At 43.6% G+C, this 11,991-nt stretch overlaps 1 protein-coding gene across 2 annotated transcripts; it reads left to right on the top strand.

The window, feature by feature from the left end:
- Positions 1 to 2,984: 2,984 nt before the first annotated feature.
- On the top strand, positions 2,985 to 9,731 carry CFAP410 (cilia and flagella associated protein 410). Of its 2 annotated transcripts, XM_033150103.1 has the most exons (7): positions 2,985 to 3,129; positions 3,950 to 3,968; positions 5,117 to 5,163; positions 6,360 to 6,589; positions 6,846 to 7,020; positions 7,462 to 7,558; positions 8,705 to 9,731. In XM_033150103.1, the coding sequence occupies exons 1-7, from the start codon at positions 3,053 to 3,055 to the stop codon at positions 8,831 to 8,833; spliced, it is 774 nt and encodes a 257-aa protein (XP_033005994.1). In that variant the 5' UTR covers positions 2,985 to 3,052; the 3' UTR covers positions 8,834 to 9,731. The 2 variants fall into 2 exon arrangements, with proteins under 2 accessions (XP_033005994.1, XP_033005995.1); XM_033150104.1 differs by lacking the exons at positions 2,985 to 3,129; positions 3,950 to 3,968 and adding an exon at positions 4,444 to 4,508.
- The last annotated feature ends 2,260 nt before the right edge of the window (positions 9,732 to 11,991 follow it).

The following is an 11,991-nucleotide window of genomic DNA, read 5'->3' on the forward strand; positions in this document are numbered from 1 at the left end:
CTCAGGATCCCTTCAATTCTAGAATTCTATTATCACTGACCATTGGTCATGCTGGCTCAGTCAGATGGGAGCTATGGTCCACAACAGGCACCACACTGGCTATTCCTGATTTAGCTGCTTCTTTTCTCAGCCAACTTAGATGCCCTCCACTCCACCATCTGGCTGGCATCATGCTGTCTACAATATAACCACTGAGGTCCTGATCCAAGTCTATTTAGGCAAGTATGTCTAAAGCTCTAATGAGCTTAGAAGGAGCCTGAGTGCCCATGAACAGGAGTGCTCTTCAAGTTTTTACAGCTCTGTGAAAGGAAAAACCAACAGGCAATTACGTAAAAAATACTTTAGAAAAGATGGAAAATACATTAATCTCAGACATCAAGGTCACCAAAATTGCTTCTAGGATACATGCTGAAGAAATATGAAAGGTACTCTGGTGACTGAGATAAAGGGCAGTCAGAGACATGCATCTTTTTCCATCGGCACTGTAGTATAAATGCCAACTTGTCACTTATTTGTTGCACAAGCTCTAGACATCTTTCCTCAAGGAAGTGTATGTCCCTTTTGTGGATTTTTGTTAACCTATATACAGTACCACCATATCATAACAGCCCTCAAGGTGGTTGCCAACAGTTAAAATATAAGAAGTGAGATAAAACAGTAAATACACCAATAAATAAAACACAGCAAAGTTTACAAATCAGTGCAAATGACACAAGCAACAAGAAGAAGACCACAAGAACAGAAGCCTAACTGCATTCAGGTACTACATAATTAAGCACCATAAAAATGCATAATTAAGCATTTCATGGTAATGGATAGTTTAGTTGCCTCCCTTAAAGTCCATAGAAAGGACAGCAAGGGCCATATGACCAGATCACAACAGGGGACAAAGTTCACAAATACGAAAGTTGTTTCTCAAGTATGCCAAGTCCTGACAATTTCTGACTTTACAGGGTTTAAAAAAAATATATCAGAACTTTGATTTGTGTGTCCAGAAGTTTAATTGTAGCCAGTACAAGTGTACTTGTGTAATATTATATCAGTCAACAAAAAATTCAATAGAAAACTCTTTCTATGAGGCTACAGATGACAGCAAATAAAAATAAACACACTCAGCAGCTGTCAAAAGTAAAACTTCTGAGCAGTGGCAACTCCAGTAAGAGTGAAATTTGTTGTGGTAATTCATCTAGAGATTACCAGATCATGGCTAATTCTGGCCAAATCCCAATTCTTTAGGAGAGAGCGGGTGGCAGCTTAGTCATGCTGGCCACATGACCCAGAAGCTGTACACTGGCTCCCTCGGCCAGTAAAGCGAGATGAGTGCCGCAACCCCAGAGCTGTCCATGACTGGACCTAATGGTCAGGGGTCCCTTTACCTTTACCAAAGACTAGGAACAGTTACAAGCTGCAACTATGATATTCAGGAATGTATGATCCGCTCTATAATTTTTAAATCTTGTTAGTTACCAAATTATAATAATCTCCATCTTGTTTTAAATTTGTCCATCCTCACTCAGCTGCATTTTCCCAAAACTCATTTGTCCCATTCTTGTGATTTTTACCTTGCATTATATATATATATATATATATATATATATATATATATATATATGCCATTTATCAATTTCTAATGAGTGCTGTGGGTAATGTAGTTGCCTAGGTAATTATTGGCATCTGCTGCCCATGTTATTAAGACACACAGATACAGTGAAAAACAAGGTGGTGGTGGTGGTGTTTAAATTTATATACCACCCTTCACCTGAAGATCACAAGGCAGTTTACAACATGAAAACACAAAATACATAATAAATTAGCAAAAACAAAACAAAGCTCCCAGACACATAATGTTGTAACTCAAAAGTTTGTTTTGTTTGTTTTTATTTATTTAGAAACTTTATTTTAACAGGATTAATATACAGAGGTGCCTTGGTTTTCAAACATCTCCGTTGACAAACGTTTCAGAACTTGGAAGGCTGAAAACCCAGAAGTAAACGCTTCCATTTTTGAATGTGCCTTGAAGTCGAAAGGCTTCCGCTGAGTGTTTCTCAATTAAATTTGCAGACCGCCCTTTGCATCTCGGTTTTCAAACGTTTCAGAACTTGAACAGATTACTTTCGAAAACCGAGGTGCACTGCTTAATCATCAAAACCTTTAAGTAAATGGGTACAGGATAGGCATGTAATGGCTAGATTTTTTTGTGTGCTTGATGGATCTACAAACTGAGCCAGAACAGTATATTTCAAACAGTTTTAGTGCAATGTTCCTCACTCAAGTATAACTGCTTATGAAATCTAGCTTTATTTGTTGGATATTATTGTTCCTGCCCAGATTATCTGAGGTATAGACTCAGACTGACAAACTTTGCCCTGGGCAGGTTGCAATTTCTCAGCCTAGTCTACTTTACAGGGTCGCTGTGAGGATAAAATTGGAGTGGAAGAAACCGCACGTGCTACATTTAGTTCCTTAGAGGAAAGACAAGAAGATAGAAACAAAACTCATAAAAAATGGTTTCAATATACATACATACCACTTTAACCCGCACTGGGGTCAATCATACAAACCTCACAGGGTCGCCTTAGCATTTCAAAAAAGGGGGGTCTAAGCTCCATGTATGCTACTTTTGAGGTTCTTGGCTAGAAAAAAAAAAACGTAGGAGCGATAATAACAATTAATTTGAGGAACAGCTGACCGCCGTCAACCGTTGTATTCATATTTCAGTTGACGCGCACGCGCAGAGCACAACGCCGCCAAAAGGTACTAACGGTCTCCCCGGCGACTCCGCCCACTCATCTAACTCCACCCCTCGGGGGTCCAGAGCCTCGACTAACTCCGCCCCCTGCAAGTCGTTGGCTCAGGCTCGCGCTGCTGAGTGAAGCGGGTGAGGGGCGGGGCAGCCAGTTTAAGCCCCGCCCCGGCCCAGCGTGCCGGCTCTGCCGTGAGCGGGATGGAGGCGAAGGCGTCTGCGCCTGCGCCCGCCCTTGGAAACGCGTCGGAAGCTGTCGAGCGGCCCTTGGCGACCCGCCCCGGGAAGGCCGGCGACCCCGCCGCGGCCATGAAACTGACTCGTAAGGTGGTCCTGTCCCGGGCAAAGGCCACCGACCTCAGCGGCGTCCGCAAGCTAAACTGCTGGTACGGGGAGAGAGGCCAGCGCTCACCTGGCGGCGGAGCTGGGAGGGAAGAGCCGCATTGCAAACCGGGGTGGAAGAGGGGCCCGCGACTGACCGGCTGGGGAACGGAAGATCCGGGAGTTAGAATAATGGCACCATAGAATTGTGGAGTTGGGAGGGACCCCAGGATCATCTAGTCCAGCCCCTGCAGTGCAGGAATCTCACCACGCGGTTGAAACACAAAATAAAGATGCTAAAATTGCTCCATTCTCCCTCCCCTCCCTGTTGTGCTGCTGCACCTGATAGGGTTGCTACAGTTTCCTCCTGGTCTTTTGGCAGCACACCTTGCACAAATCAACAGGTGGTTTGTCCCCAGCAGATGCAGTGTTGGGGAAATTACTTCCTGGAGTCCAACAGCAACATCTGGAGGACGCATATCTGATTGCTTGCACTGTTTTCAGTCATCCAGTGTCTGGCTCCTCTTCCATTGGGACGTTTGCAACATCCCTGCATACGTATCAGCATATGTGCATAGCAAATTCTCCACTGGTTTTGGATTGTGTGGAGAGGTGCTCATGCACATATAATTGTAGACACACTGCAGAGGTGCAGAAATAAATGTGTATAGATATATGTGTACATGGGCTGAGGTAGGAAGAGCTTGTCATTGCAGTGCCACTTGACACACTTCCATTGAATGCAGAGGAGAGCCAGAATGCTTGTAAAGGCTTTAATTGTGTCTCTTTCACAAGTGGCTTTCCTTTGCTTGCTGTAAATACTGTTTCAGCATTTTAAGTGCATGATCTGTTTTACTTGTTAAAAAGATTGTTTTTCTCTTTTAGGGGCAGCCGCATCTCAGATGTAAGTGTTGTTCATAACTTTCTAAAAAAGCAGTGAATTGGCATGGTGTTTGCCATTGTTGTTTTAAAGGAGAGAAGCAGAGAATTTGGATGCCCCCCCTTGTATACCTTACTTGTTGAACAGTTGGTGTATCTCAAAAATTTTGCTTTCTGATTGTCTTCAGTAGCTAATTATAGTGAGAGGATGCATAGAATCCAGTTTTCTCCTGCCTGTTTTAGTTATTCGAAAAGGGAAAAGTCCTCCTATGATTAGTAGATATGGCAAGGTCTTTGCATCAATTATGGTATAGCACTTGCATTTTCCCAGCAGAGGAAGGAATGGGGTCAGGAGTGGTTCTTAGCCGTTCCTTGTTGAAATCAAACTGAGAGAGACCAGCTCCAAGGAAGAAGCAAAAGTTAATAACTTGATCCTTTTTGCTTCTTTCTAGAACTATACTTCTATACTGTACTAAAAGTATACTAGAGATAAGGAGGTGATGAGGTGGCTTTACAGTAGCTTGGCACAAGTATCAGCAGCCACTATTTCATGCAGGAATTGTCAGTAAGTATGAAACAAAGAGCTGCCTGGCTTCCTTGAGATGCCGCCTCTCTGTGCTTTGTCTTGGCCTAGCTTTACGGCCAACTGGGAATTACGGCATTGACATGATGGCTGTAATGGACCCAGAGCCTTCACTGCCTGTACTGATCTCCATTAAGGGGTATAGCTCATTGGTAAAGTACATGCTTTTGCATTCAGAAGGTCCCAGGCTTGATCCTTGGCACTTCAACTTAAAATGATTACTGGTAGGAAAAGATCAGAGTGATCACTGTCTTAAGACGCTAGGAAGCTGCTGTTGTCAGAAAAGAGATACTAATCTTTTGTAAGTAATTTGGAAGCAGAGCACCCTGCCTTGACACAGGTGACCTTTCCAGCCCTGTAGTCCTGGGATTTATTTATTTTTTAAAATATCAGAGTTCTTTGGCCCTAAGTAAAATAAATGGTTGCAAAACAAAACTTCCAGTATGAGTGCCTAACATTTCTAACAGGCTTACTGGGTCAGTTAGCAAACTTTAGCAGTCTCTTGTTGGTGGGGCAGGGAGAAACCATGCCCCACCAACAAGAGACTGCTAAAGTTTGCTAAAGCTTCTGTTTGATTCTTTTTTTTCTAGATTTCTATCTGCCGTGAGCTTCCCAACATCGAGGTGATCACGTTCAGGTATGTGCTGGATTCTGTTAAAAGGTAATTGTTGGCTTAACAAATCAAGCCAGAGGAAATAAAAATCTCCCTTCTGAGTATGAATAGGACTCTCCCTTGAAAACCTAAACAGTCCAGGCTATTTACCTGCTACCATGTTGAGAATGTGTAGCATTTTGACTCTTTTTCTTCATCTTACCTTGATTGGTTGTTGGGTTGCCTGCCTTTTGCCACACGCTCTTTGTATCTCTTTCATACTTGCCATCAATTCTGCTTGGAACAGATGTTATAAAACTAAATAATGCCTGCCTGCCTGCCTTCTAGATAGTAGAATATTTTGCTTGTACCACTGTGAATATGAGTACCAGCTTAAAAATAAACTTAGATATATAGGATTTGAGATGTGCAATACTGTACTAGCTAACAGTAAAAAAATTTTGATGACCATTCTACTTTAATTGTGGGTTTCCTACATGTGCAGATAAAAAGAGGGGATAGGCTTACATAAAACATTCTGAACTCTTTTATTGATTGATGGATTGATTGATTGAATTTATATACCTGCAGGTCTCAAAGCAGGTCACAGAATAAAATCAAAATATAAAATCATAAAATACATAATCAAAATAAAACAACAACCCAATAACACCCCACATTTTATGAGAGCATAGGATTTCAATCAAATCAACCAAAGGCCTGGTTAACGAGTGTTTTTACCTGGCGCCTAAAGATGTATAATGAAAATGCTAGGCAAACTTCCCTGGGGAGAGCATTCCACAGACAGGGAGCCACTGCAGAGGAGGTACGTTCTTGTGCTGCCACCCGCCAAAACTCTCTAGGAGGAGGCACACAAAGAAGGGCCTTGGAAGATGATCTCAGGGTCCGAGTAGGTTCATATGAAAAGAGGCAGTCCTTGAGGTATTGTGGTCCTGAGCTGGTCAAAACCAGCACTTTGAATTGGGCCCTGAAACTAATTGGTAGCCAGACCAGGATTGGTGTAATGCTCAAACTTTATATTTCATAAGTGGCCTGGTCACCTATGACTACCAAGAATTCCACACAGGTGAGGTGGAGGATGTATGCAGTGATCTGTTCTTCCTGTGTACTCAGCAAAGAAATGCAGCTCCCAGTTCTTCATGAGCCTTATGTCATGCAAACCTGATAAAGATGATCACACTTACATCTGGTTTCCAGCTTTCCTTTGCTTTCTCCAATAGTGCAAATCACATCTCCAGCCTGGAGCCAATGAACCAGTGCCAGAACTTAATGGAGCTTTATCTCAGGAGGAACAATATTGCAAGCCTCCTTGAGCTGTTCCACTTGAAGAAGCTGCCCCGTCTGAGAATCCTCTGGCTCTCTGAGAACCCGTGCTGTGGTCCTGATCCTCATCGCTATCGAATGACGGTGCTGCGCAACCTTCCGAATCTCCAGAAGCTTGACAATCGGAGTGCGTATTACAGCAAATTGCCCTGCCTCTGTTGGTGTTTTGTATTTGCTGATTTAAAGTTCTCTTAGGTCTGCATGCAGTAAAATGTGGTGGTGGTAGAATCCTACCATTGGGAATCCCATTTTCTTAATGCTACCCACGTGGGAAACACATTGCAAGTAAAGAACTAGCCCACAAGGGCTCCCTGTGCCCGCCCTAGAGCACTGATCTCATCTAACAAAAATGCTCCCTCTGCTTTTTTCCCTGATATTTGCAGTGGTGACAGAGGAAGAACTGTCCCATTCCCTGCTGGAAGGGGAAGAGATAACGTCACCCCCGGCCAAATTGGATGTGGAAAACGTCTCCCAAAACTCCACCACTGAATCCAGTGTAACGGAGTCTACAGCAGAGAATGAAAATGAAGTCATGAACTTCACCTTGGAGGAGACAAAGTGAGAAGGGAAGGGCTCTGTTTCTTGCTGTTGGTATTTCTTTATTGGGACTTTATTAATATACAACTGGGGGGCGGGTGGAGACCTGTGCCTCTCCCCCTCCAATATGTTGTTGAATTCCATTTCCCATCAGCCCCAGCTAGCATGGTCAGTCATCAGGGATGATGAGAGATGAAACCCAACAACATCTCAAGGGCCACAGATTCCTCATCCCTGCTAGAGAATGTCTGGCTCAACACAGAGATTCTCCCTCTTCCTGTGTAAATTCACAGTGTATTATTTTGTAGGACGCCAAGAGCTTGTGTCTTGAAATGCTCTTATGTTTTGATCTCTTGTGTCCAGCAGGAGCAGCTATGCTCTGCCATTTCTGATAGCGCTGGTGGGTGCTTCCATATGGCTGCTTTACTTATTTCCTTTTTCTCTTCCTTTTATCCTGCCCAGTAAAATCCGCGAGCAGCTTGGGATGAAGCCTGTTGCTCCGAGGGAGAAGTTTGTCTCCTTGTGCCCTAGGCAGATGGAGGGGAACCAAAAGAAAAGAGTTGAGTGCGAGAACCTTTCCCCACTCTCAGTAGTTCTCTCTGTGTTTTGTGCATGATGCGCTATGCCACTGCTTTAAGCTAAGTCCTGCTGCGGCGCTTCAGTCAGGAATAGCTTGCTCCTGGTTCTTTGGAATGCTGCAGGATCCTATAGGCAGGGTAAACTGGATATGTGTGAATAATTTGCTGTCACTGTGCAGCAGCATGTGGCATGAGGGACAGCTACCCTCACAACACTGGGGCCATTGCTGAAAACCTGGATGGGGATGGGGCATGGTGGCGGTGAAGTCAGAAATGTGCAGCTGCAGCTGCAGGAGCTCTGGTTGGATGGCAATGCTCCCATACAACCCTGATTTTGTTACCACCCCATAAAGGGAAGCCGCAGCAATGCCAGTGTCCGGAGGGCAGCTCCACCTCACCATGTGCTGCTGAGTAGCAGGAAGGAGTTGCTATCTCTCTCCCCCTTGGTAAAACACATCTTGGCTACAGGGAAGAAGCTGCTGGCCGGCCTTGCTTCCTCATCCCATGGTTAATTCTAAGTAATTGATCTGCCCTTGCAGTCAGGGAGGGGAAGGGCAGATTCATATGATAACATAACTGGCAGACTCTCAAAAGGTAGCCTGTTCTGACTCATGTATTAATTGACCTCATCCTGAGATACTTTGCCATAAGCAGCAGTAAAGCAAGTGCCCCTGTTCAGAGATGCCTGGTCTTGTGGTATTGTCCTGCAGATGGGACAGCATTGTTTTCAAGAGCAGTAGTTGCATATTATAAGGAAGGGAGTTCTGTTGTGTGTTTGGGCTTCTCAGAGGCATCTTGCTGGCCACTGAGAGAACAGTTTGTTGATCAAGACAAGCCTTTGCTCTAATCCAGAAACCTATGTTTGTGTAAGAAAATTGAGAGGGCAAAGTATGGTCAATAATAATAATAATAATAATAATAATAATAATTTATCATTTCTACCCCACCCATCTGGCTGGGTTTCCCCAGCCACTCTGGGTGGCTCCCAACCGAATATTAAAAACACAATACAGCATTAAACATTAAAAAACTTCCCTAAACAGGTCAAGTACTAGTAGAGACTAGACTTCAGCAAAGTAGTGAATTTCCTGATCTGTTTTTGATCCCTTTGTCTTGTGTGTTAACAGAACAACATCCTCAATGCCATCATGATGCTCCTAGAAGAGCTTGATTCAGATGGACTAGAAGTTGTCCATCAAACAACTGGGAACAAGCTCCAAGCCTTGCAGAAGAAGGAACTCCATGAGGACCGATAGCGAATCCGAGGCAGCTGTTTCGTGGATCAGCGAAACTAGCATCACCAGCCCTGGCTGCTCCATCCCTGTGCTGTTGGGCTTAGTGTGGGGATGTGCTACTGAACACAGGAAGAAACGTCATACATTCCTTGTGCGTCATGCACTCGGACCATGCTCTAAGGCAAGCTTTCCTCTGCAATCACAACGTGTGTGCCTGCATCTATGCAACTGCTACCCAGCAACCTGCAAAAGCCTTTGGCAGTGGGGGCAAACAAGTGTACACCAAATTACAGCAAGTAGTTGTCACATGGAAAAAGGGGTCAGCATTTGTGGCCCTGCCTTCTGCTTAGTGCCTCCCCAGTAGTAGAAGAAGAAAGAACATCACTTCTCGTCTTGCTTCAGTTGTGAATCTGTCAGCCGAAGCTGCTGATCTGTCAGCATAGTCTAAATACTGGAACACAAATCCCTATGATGCCGCCATCCTCCTGCAGTCAGGAGCTTCTGACCCCTGATCTCAAGGCCTGATTTACACACAAACAGAGACATTTTTTAAAAAAAATCATTGAACTTCAAATTTAGTGGCAAACTTCTTGTCTTTCTCTTCACCTTTCCTTCTCTTCTAAATAGTGATTTGGACGTAACAAGAATGTCACCTGTAGTCAGAATTCTGGATTTGTATAATGGAACATCTTGTTTCTTACCTGATTAGAATGCGGTCTTGCACCTTTTGGATATTGCCTTGACTTTCTTCTGCCACTTGCTTGCTTAATCTACACAGTAAAAAAAAGAGAGAGAGAGAAAGCAAGTTTACTTAGGTGTTGTGATGGAAGGACCAGGAGAAGTGTGGTTGATGGTATATGGTTCAGGAAGTGTATTAAAGTCTGAATCCAACAACAATACAGACTCTGTCTCTGCTCAATATAGTATTGGCTCCATTGTGTTTATTCTGTCAAGCTGCATCTGGTGCACAGCAGCACACTTGAAGTGGATGCTGTTAAGTAGCTGATAGGTAGCATGTTCTCGTAATAGGAAGTTCTTAACTATTTCAAAGAATATTTTTTTCCTAATAATTCTGGTTACAAATGTGTCTCAACCGAGGGATCTCTTTTCTCTGATGACATATAAAACACAGATCTGATATTTCTGAACTCCACCTCTAGATAGATGGCACCAATTGAGAATTGCTTGCTTTGTAGTGCTGGTTTTCTCTCCTGCCCTCCCCCCCCCCCCCCCCGTTTCTTTTTGTTGACCAGTGTCCCTTAGAGTGGATGGATGTTGCACAGGCAGAAGCAAGCTCTGAGTTTTCAGCCTCCAGTAATAGGGCTTATGGGAAATGGTAGGGGCTGGGCTTTTAATAGCTCAGTTTTTCAGTTATACTGATACCCATTTTTTATTTTTTTAAAAAGTTCACCTATAAAACTCCATTAAGTTTCACTCCACAGCTGACAACTAAATCCAATTCAGAAATGGAATATTGAACACTGAGTAATGTTCACTAACTTAAATGGGTCTACTTGGACTAGGACAGGCATTAGATAGCCTGCTGTTGAATGTGGGAAATGCCAGGTTCTGGCTTGACTCAATGTGTTGAAGGCATGCCTTGCACCTTTGTCCTTCAGGTATTTTTTTAAAAAGAGTGTTTTATTGATTTAATACACAATATTTTCATAATATGATCCCTGCCTCTTGTTTCCTACTGCTGCTGGTTTTATTCACACATTCTATCTCTGAAGCACTACTGTCACCCCCTCGTACAGAGGGATCCAGGAATTTAAGCCAGGAGTAGGAAACTTCCAGTTGGTGGTCCTTATTAGAGGTAGGCCCAAAATGCTACTTTTGGCAAGTCATGGCCACTTTTCCCCCGCACAACATGTCATATGTGACATCAGGTGCAGGAAAGTTCAAGCTGTAGTTCCTGAATCTTCCTTTGAAAGCAAAATTTGGCACTTTTTGTTTTTGACACCTTTTTCTCTTCCACACACCAAATTCAAAAAGCTGTGGCTTTAGAAAGTGTTCCCGGTTCTTCCTTTCCAGCCCTAGGTTGAAGTTACACTCACCTGATACCATATGACAAGTGGGTGTCCACACCCATCTATCAAACTGACCTGTGAAGGGCTGACCCCTTTGGTTCTCCACCCCTGTCCTAAGCAATAAGACTTGTTTGAAGAAGCAGTAGTAATGACTCTCAGGGCATGGAGAGGGCAGTGTTCACAAGGTTTTAAGCCACACGGGTGCCCGCCTCTGAATGGCTGTCAGTTTGATAACGACACAACTAGTAAGGAGCTACTTGTGGAAAAACTGAGCTGAAGGCAAATGTGCCAACCAGCAAAGCATGAGTAATATTTACCAGCTGAATATTCTCTGAGGAATCCAATTTCTCTTTTGAGATCTGTGTTGCAGTAGAAATCCAACATCTTGTAAAGGATGTAGGTTTATCACAGGAGGAGACCATGTTTTAAGTAATACTGGTTTACCCTAGTGCAAGTATTTCACTAGTCAAAGGAATGCATAATTAATACAATTTGCTGTTAGAAAGCCACTACAAAAACACAACTGCCCAAATCATAATGCCTGTGTCATAATCATAACAAATCTATTATGTGCCCATAGTTGGAATACGGTGTCCAGTACTGGAGAAATAATATAGAGCTGGAAAAGATGCAGAAAGGGGCAACCAAAAGGACCAAGGGACTAGAGCAACTCCCCTATGAGAAAAGGTTCCAAAGTGGGACCTTTTTTTTTTAAAGGCAAGTAGGTAGGGACATGATAAGTGGGGTAGCAGCCCAAGCTGGTAAAAGATGGTGCTAGCCGCTGTAGCTACTCGGACTTACAGTAACAAGGATGGATCAAGGAGCACCTCAGATCTATGCACCTGCAAGTGCAACCCTGCCCAGAACATGCATTATTGCCCAGTTCCTGGATCCACAAGATTTGTCTTGTAAGAATATGGCTTCTTGGTCTTCAGCCCATCACTGCTTCAAGGCGCTGGTCCAGACCTTGCATGGCACCTCCTGATCTGGGTACAACAGAGAAACAGCTGAGTATCATCAGTGTACTGGTGACAGCATGCTGCAAACCTCCTATATGCCAAATAATATTGGCATGTATGGACTGTAATCCTTTGGCACTTACTTAGGAATATACAACTCTGAAGGAACTAGATCAGTGTTTCCCAAACC

This window comes from Lacerta agilis, chromosome 5 (assembly GCF_009819535.1).
Source record: "Lacerta agilis isolate rLacAgi1 chromosome 5, rLacAgi1.pri, whole genome shotgun sequence".
Taxonomy (NCBI): domain Eukaryota; kingdom Metazoa; phylum Chordata; class Lepidosauria; order Squamata; family Lacertidae; genus Lacerta; species Lacerta agilis.

Excerpts from the sequence above, each read along its gene's own strand:
- CFAP410 (XM_033150103.1), top strand. The coding sequence starts at position 3,053 with ATGAAACTGACTCGTAAGGTGGTCCTGTCCCGGGCAAAGGCCACCGAC. Across the intron at positions 5,164-6,359 it reads ATCGAGGTGATCACGTTCAG|TGCAAATCACATCTCCAGCC; the intron begins GTATGTGCTGGA and ends TTTCTCCAATAG. Across the intron at positions 6,590-6,845 it reads CCAGAAGCTTGACAATCGGA|TGGTGACAGAGGAAGAACTG; the intron begins GTGCGTATTACA and ends TGATATTTGCAG.